The sequence below is a fragment of the Medicago sativa genome, chromosome 3, assembly GCF_051527215.1.
Source record: "Medicago sativa cultivar Bolivia chromosome 3, Bolivia_mono, whole genome shotgun sequence".
Lineage (NCBI taxonomy): Eukaryota > Viridiplantae > Streptophyta > Magnoliopsida > Fabales > Fabaceae > Medicago > Medicago sativa.
In genome coordinates this window covers 8,730,912-8,738,430 of record NC_140751.1, presented here as the reverse complement: position 1 = coordinate 8,738,430, position 7,519 = coordinate 8,730,912, and the positions used below count along the sequence as shown (strand labels likewise).

General features: G+C 34.5%; 1 protein-coding gene across 1 annotated transcript; it reads left to right on the top strand.

The window, feature by feature from the left end:
* The first annotated feature begins 4,996 nt into the window (after positions 1–4,996).
* LOC146935463 (protein FAR1-RELATED SEQUENCE 5-like) lies at positions 4,997–7,064 on the top strand. Its single transcript, XM_085749057.1, has 2 exons — positions 4,997–5,203; positions 5,322–7,064. Exons 1-2 carry the CDS (start codon positions 5,093–5,095, stop codon positions 7,062–7,064), a joined length of 1,854 nt encoding a protein of 617 aa, XP_085605183.1. The 5' UTR covers positions 4,997–5,092.
* The last annotated feature ends 455 nt before the right edge of the window (positions 7,065–7,519 follow it).

The window sequence follows — 7,519 nt, the reverse complement described above, 5'->3', positions numbered from 1 at the left end:
AAGGGCAACCAAAAAAAAGATAAAAAGATTCATACATGTCAAAGGCTTCAATCCAATGTTTGTTAACCCTAGTCTTGTTTTTATACGATTTTATTATTTCAAAATTATGTATAAAAAAAATATTATCTCAAAAATTTAAATACACAATTTATTTTTTTTGAATTATTTATTTATTTGTCCCTAATTATAAGATATCTTCGAAACAATTATTTGTCGTTAAATACTCCCGCCGTTTTCAATTATAAGCAAATTTAACTTTTTATGTTCATTCAATTAATGATGTATGTGGTCCACAATATGAACCACATACATCATTAATTGAATGAACCTAAAAAGTCAAATTTGTTTATAATTAGTAACGGTAAATTTTTAGATAGATTTATTATCCTTCTTAAAAATATATCACTTATTAATAATATCAATTTATTTTTTAATAAGAAAAATCGACATTGTATTCATTCTATATATAAAATATATTAAATTAAAGTATTTTATTTGGTCAACTCTATACTAAGTTAAAATATTATTGTCATCATTAAATAATAATATAAGAAATTAAAATAATATGTTAATTAATTATTTTAATATATAAAATATTTTTATGAATGATAATTTTAGAGAAGACTCGGAGAATTTATTGTCTTTATATTATTAAAAACACATAGTTTATTTAAATATTTTAAGTATCATTTGTTTTTTTGTCAAAAAAAAGTATCATTTGTTTTTGATAAGCAACAATTTTTTTATCAAAAAGAACATTGGAAAAAGAAAAACAAAGTGGAGGACCAAACCAAAACCCAATCAAAAAAATAAATACAGTTTGGAAATCAAAACAATTTCTAAAATATCAACTTAGAAAAACTAGGACTAGTGATCCACCATAAAAAAACAATGGTCTTGAAAAGGACTAGTGATTTTTGTGGTGGCCGGGGTTTGAACCCCAGACCTTGCATATATTATGCATCGTCCATACCAACTGAGCTATGCTCACAAGGACAAAAGTTCAGGAGTATTAAACACCATCATAACATTTAGCTTTGCCAAACTACAGAACCCTCATCTAGATGACAATACCATCTTATACGTTATATGTGCTAGATTTATGATCCAAAGACATGTCATTGTATGCACTTCATACCTTGTCATCAGTGGCGTTGCCAGGACCTTGGGTTAGGGGTTCAAACTTTCGAACTTTCAAATTTTTATCATGAATGTGTATATTGTCGCCATATTGATCTTTCAATTGATCAAAATTGCAAATACATTCATAAATGTCCCTTTTATTAGTTATTTTAATCGTCGAATTAATTTTTAGACAATCAATTTTATTCTAGAATATGTTTTGTCATTGTCCAATTTAATCTATAAAATTACTAAAAACACATATGCACTAAGGATGTGTCTGCAATTTTGATACATTTAGAGAGTATGATAAGAGTGTCTCACACACATTCATGACCCGAAAACTAAAGAGATACAACCAAATATTCAAATCTGTAAAAAAGAGAAAGTAGAGGTGCAGAAGTGAAACAATCTTTAAGATAAGGGTGCAAACTCAAATTTTCAGGGGATTCAAAGTTGAAATTGGAAAGATTTGTAGGTGTAATTTTAAGAACCCAGGGGGTTCAGCTGCATCCCCAGAGATGCATGTAGCTCCGCCAATGCTTGTCATACCAAATAAATGTTATAGTCTGAAATGAAAGTGATGGTTTGGGTATTCTTGTTCCTTTTAACTCTAATATCTTTAGAGGGCTTTGGAGAAATATGTCTCTGGCGAAAATTTAACTATTCACTTGCCACCCAAGTTTAGATTTCTGCACCGCTAGGTAATTTCAACAACCACCTCTGATCCTTATCCTTCCCCCGATCATCATGCAAATAACCATAATTACATTTCCTTGTCTTAAGGATGCCACAAACCAGACAGATCTCACTGATAATTCAACAAATACTACACCTTCCAACATAAACCCTAATTCTGGAAAAACACCTAGTGTTTAAAACAACAAACCCCTAACCATTATTCCTTGGAAATGCCTCCAAAATGGATCCTACCAAAATCCTACCAAACATGGCATGGACTTTGGGCGAGCATATATTTGATTGGAATCTTGGCCTTAAGCTTTTTAAAGACCTTGATTAGCTTCTAAAAATCTTTGTCCTCTTCCGGTGACACATTGTCTTCTTCTTGGCACATAAACTCACACATGGTGTTTATCACTACTATGACATTAATAATATCACAAAACAATGTGTGGCTATTTCGATGCCTGCTGAAATTTTTTCTAAAAGATATTCTTATGCTACCCTAGTATATGATCCCGCAATGTTTTGGTTTTCTCAAATTGTGCGTTTTCAGTGATGTCGTTATGTCAATGTTTTCTCCCATTTGCACTAGACTGTTTCTTTGTTTACCTAAATGTATTATTGCCTCTAGTTGATTCTTTCTCAAGTCAACATAGCAAGAATGTGCGTCTAAAGGATCCCAGCCCGAGTCAAAGCTCTGTAGGACTAGAAAATGAGGCTAAAAACCCGCTCCATGAAATTATTAGGTACTCCCTCAGTCCCAAATTATAAGCAAAAAAAATCCATTTTCTTTGTCCCAAATTATAAGCAAAAAAGACCAACTTTTATCAAATTTAATTTTGTTTTATCAAAAAATTATCTTTTCCAAAGGAAAATTAAATGCAAAGTGCATTCAATTTGCTCTTTTTTTCATTTTCTCTATAATCAACTACCAATGAAAATTGTTTTTACATCTTCCTATAAAACTTATTTCAAAGATAACACAAAAAACTATATTACAAACTACTATGTTTTAGTTTTCTTAATAAGTGTGATTTTTTTTTTTTTTGCTTATAATATGGGATGGAGGGAATACATCATTGTTGTGAAATTCTAGGAATTAGGACGGCAACCAAAGGTGAAGGCCATTTTAGAAAAGAAAAGCATATCAAATATGCCATTGGCGGCACTATTTGGTAAATTGCATGAACATGAATTGGGCCTTGATCGATTAGAGAAAAATGAAGGACGTGAACATAAAGTGAGATCTCTTGCCTTAAAAACAAAAGTAAAAAAATTATGAAAGTGAACAAGAAGAAGAATCTCAATCTGATAGTGACGAAGATGATGCATTAATCAAAAAATTGAAAAGTTCTTATAAAGGGAAAGGACAAAAGAAATGAGTCTGAAGGAAGCACCAAGAAGGAAGGTTACTTGCTTTGAATGTGGAAAAAGAAGACATGTCAAAAGTGAATGCCCTGCACTTCTAAAGAAGAATAAACTCAAAATCGAGAAGGACAAAAGGCCAAAGAAAGCATATGTGGTATGGGATGAGAATGAGCCAAGTTCATCTTCAAATGAAGAAGTAAACATGACATTAATGACATCACAACACTCCAATGATGAACAAGAGGTTAGTGGTTATGAATTAAATGAAAAACCTTCATATGATGAATTACAAAATGCATTTCATGAAATACATGGAGAGTTGTTAACTCTTTCTACAACTTGTGCAAAACAAAATAAATTAATTTCATCTATAGAAAGAAAGGCTAATAACACAAATGTGGAATTAGAAAAAGTCAAAAATTCTACATGTAATAAATGTCTAGAAAATGAATCCAAAATTGTTGAATTAAACCAAGTGATAAAAAAATATGAAAAAGGTCAAATTGGTTTAGAAGATGTGCTTAGTAGACAAAGATATTCTAATAACAAAATTGGGCTTGAATTTTCTAATTTTGATAAACCAAGCACAAATAAAACAATCTTTGTCAAAGCAAGCACAACTTCTGACAACCTAGAAACAACGAAAATGCATGGTGTAAATCCCCCTAGAAGATTTAATTTTAGAACTACTAATGGTAGAAAATTTTCTAATAATTCTAATTCATATCATGTTCATAAACCAACATGTTTCTATTGCAACGCAAAAGGTCATACCCTTAATACTGGTGGCATTTAGCATGCACAAGCAAAAGACTTGTGCATGTGCACAAGGGAAAATATTAAGGACAGCTGGCGGTAAAAAACCCACTTTTTACCTGCTGGAATATTTTAATGTAACATATTATATTATATATTATTCCATTTATTGTTTATGCTGCTCACACCCCCCCTAAAAAACCACCAGTTATCAGCAATTACTTGTAAACCCCATGCTAAAATTGAAACATGTAGAGTAGTAATTCAGATTTTCCTTAGCTTCACACGTGAAACACCATCCTAAAACTCATTTTGAGCTTCGTTTCCCTTCTCCTTCATGCTTAACATGCTTCTTCATCTCCATAGCCACCCATGCTCTTGATATTTCCAAATATGCTTTCTCCTTCATGCTTAACTTAAAGTTCTTCTCCATCAACAAAATTGTTCAACATTATTTCACTTTTCTTTATTGATCTGGAAATTGCAGCTTAGTTTTTATAGATCTAGATTCATTTTCAACATAAAGGTATGAATAAAACTTTGTTTATCATTTTAAATGTTTTTTTATGATATATGGTTGTTGTATACTAGTAGTGTTGTTGGCGAATATAAGATTCTAAGATACCATAACTGAAAGAATAAATAATGTATTTTTGAGTTAGTTTTTGGTCAATGAAAGAGGGTAAGAAGCCAACAATGGCTGCAACACCAAGTTTGTGAGATGGTGTTGTGCATGGTCGTGCTTAATTTACACACGACCGTGCTTAAACTCACTGGAGATTGGATGCATTTTGTTTACTATCACCATGACGATCGTGCTTAATAATGACACGGTCGTGCTTGTCCTAATGGAAGTAAATATGGATGGTTTGGGCTAGGTTTTTTGAGACAGATTTTGAACTGCAATCGAGCACGGTCGTGCGTTTTACTGACACGGTCGTGCCAAAATTCCATGCATGAAGTTAAAATTTTGAATGTTTTGGAGCACGGTCGTGCTGATTATAGACGCGGTCGTGCCTGACATCCTGGAAGTAATTGTTTTTGCTTTCTACTAGTATTGCTATGTAGTGTTGTATTTGTCTGGTTCCTGCAATTTTGTTCATGTAAAGGTAGTGTGTGTTTTGGTGAATTTGTGATTGTGATTATTTAAATCCATGTATGTATGATGAACAGGAAGATGGATATTCATGAAATTCTAGAAATTTTCGGAATTCCCAATGTAAGCGACATAACTGGTGGATGCAACCTTAATGCGGAAGGTTCAGAGGTAGAGGTATGTTGATGTGATTACATTATTGTGTAAATTATTTTTGAAGTTGGCGAAAATCGTAGTGTAATTCTGATCAGAGGATTGTTAATTACTAAGTTATTTTGCAATTTTTAATGTATAGGACATGGACAATAGCTCTTGTTCGGAGAGTGATGTATGTTCCTCGGATGAAGATGTCGAAGACATTTACAGTTCGTTGTATGGGTGCAACTTTGACGATGAAACGGCGGTTGATTGCATGGCTGACCTTGACAGAATTAATTTTAAGGAAATAGGGTCGGATGAAATCATGCGGTACCATTTTCAGGATCGTTTAGTTGCATTCAAGTTTTACAATTTGTACGGTTGTGTACGTGGATTTTCCGGTAGAAAAAGCCGTGTTGTTAAGAACAGGGATGGCGATGTTGTTCAACAAACCTTTGTTTGTCATAGAGAAGGTTACAGGGTTGGAAGTAATGCTGCCGATAGGAAAAGAGAGCAGAAGGCAACTAGTAGGTGTGGTTGCATGGCAAAAATTCAAGTACACGTTGACGCTGGTAGCGGTCGATGGTACATAAAATCTGTTGACGATATTCACAATCACACCTTTTTGGATGGGAAGTATGAGGGAATGCTACCTGCATATAGGAAGATGGGCGATTATGACAAATACCAAATGAAAATGATGAGGAAAGCTGGCATTCCTACGTCACGCATCTATGGTTTTTTTGCTTCACAGGCTGGTGGATTTAAAAATCTTGGATATACAAGAAGAGACATGTACAACGAGCAATTCAAGAACAGGGAGAGGAAGAGTACAGATGCAGAGGATGCAATTGATTTCCTTAAGGGTTTGTGTAGTACGGATGATATGATGTTTTGGAGGCACACAGTTAAAGAGGATGGAACACTTCGACATTTATTTTGGTGTGATGGGGTTAGCCGTATGGACTACTCGGTGTTTGGAGATGTTTTGGCATTTGATGCTACATATCGAAAAATTAAGTACAACACACCGTTAGTTATTTTTTCCGGTGTGAACCATCATAATCAAAGTGTCATATTTGGTAGTGCGATTGTTGGTGATGAAACTGAGGACACTTACGTGTGGCTGCTGCAACAATTTCTTGAGGCAATGGGCGGGAAGGCACCTGTGTCAGTTATAACTGACGGAGATCTATCAATGAGAAATGCAATTAGAAGAGTATTTCCACATGCTCATCACCGTTTGTGTGCCTGGCACTTGGCTAGAAATGCAACGAGCAATATAAAAAATCCAAAATTTGTCCCGAAGTTCAAACGGTGTATGTTCGGTGATTTTGATATTGAAGAGTTTGAAACTATGTGGGATTTGTTGGTTGCAGAGTTTGGGTTGGAAAATAATAAGTGGATTCGTGAGCTGTATGAGAAGCGGGAGCAATGGTCAACTGCCCATATCCATGGTAGATTTTATGCTGGTTTCAGAACAACCTCAAGGTGTGAAGGTCTTCATTCTGAATTTGGAAAATATGTTACCGTCTTGTCGAATTTGGTGGATTTTTTACAGCATTTTTTGCGGTGGCTGAATTATGTTAGATACAGAGAAATTGAGGCGGATTATGCATCTTCTTTTGGTGACCCCGTTTTGCAAACTCAACATAGAAAATTAGAGAAGTCAGCTTCAAGAATATATACAAGGTCAGTGTTTAAGCAGTTTAGGCCCGTATTGGAGAGATCTAGTCGGTGCAAAGTCGAAGGTGATGTGCGCAGTGGTTCCATTTTTACCTATAATGTTTTCAAATACCCTAGGGATGATATTCATTGGATCGTGACATTTTGCCAAGAACGGTTAATGAGAGGGGACTCAATGAGAGGGGACTTATTCTTCACAAATCTGAAAAGGTGAGGTACAGTATGCTTGTGAAAAGAGACGTTGTACCCAATAGGTACCCCGATTCAGCCGCTCTACATGCATTGGGTATAGAGGACAATGTCACGACATTGATTAGTAATGTAGGCTGGAAAGATTTCGTAGGCGAGACGCACTTTGCCTTCGAAACTAGTACACTAGAATTTTTAAGTACCATCTCTTTTGTTCATGATGCAGACAATTACAAAAACCCAAACCACACCGTTTCATTTAGTTTGGGCAACGTGGAATATAACATGTCCCTCACTCAATTTAATGACATAATGGGCTTCGAAAGCACGGGGATCATTCATGATAAAAAGCATCGACATTTTGACAAACAGGAGTTTTGGTTTAAAATAACTGGCCGGAACCGTTTTAATAGCAAAACTGCCAAGGCCAGCATGATACAAAACCCTGTTTTCAAATACTTGCATAGAGTTATGGCCTGC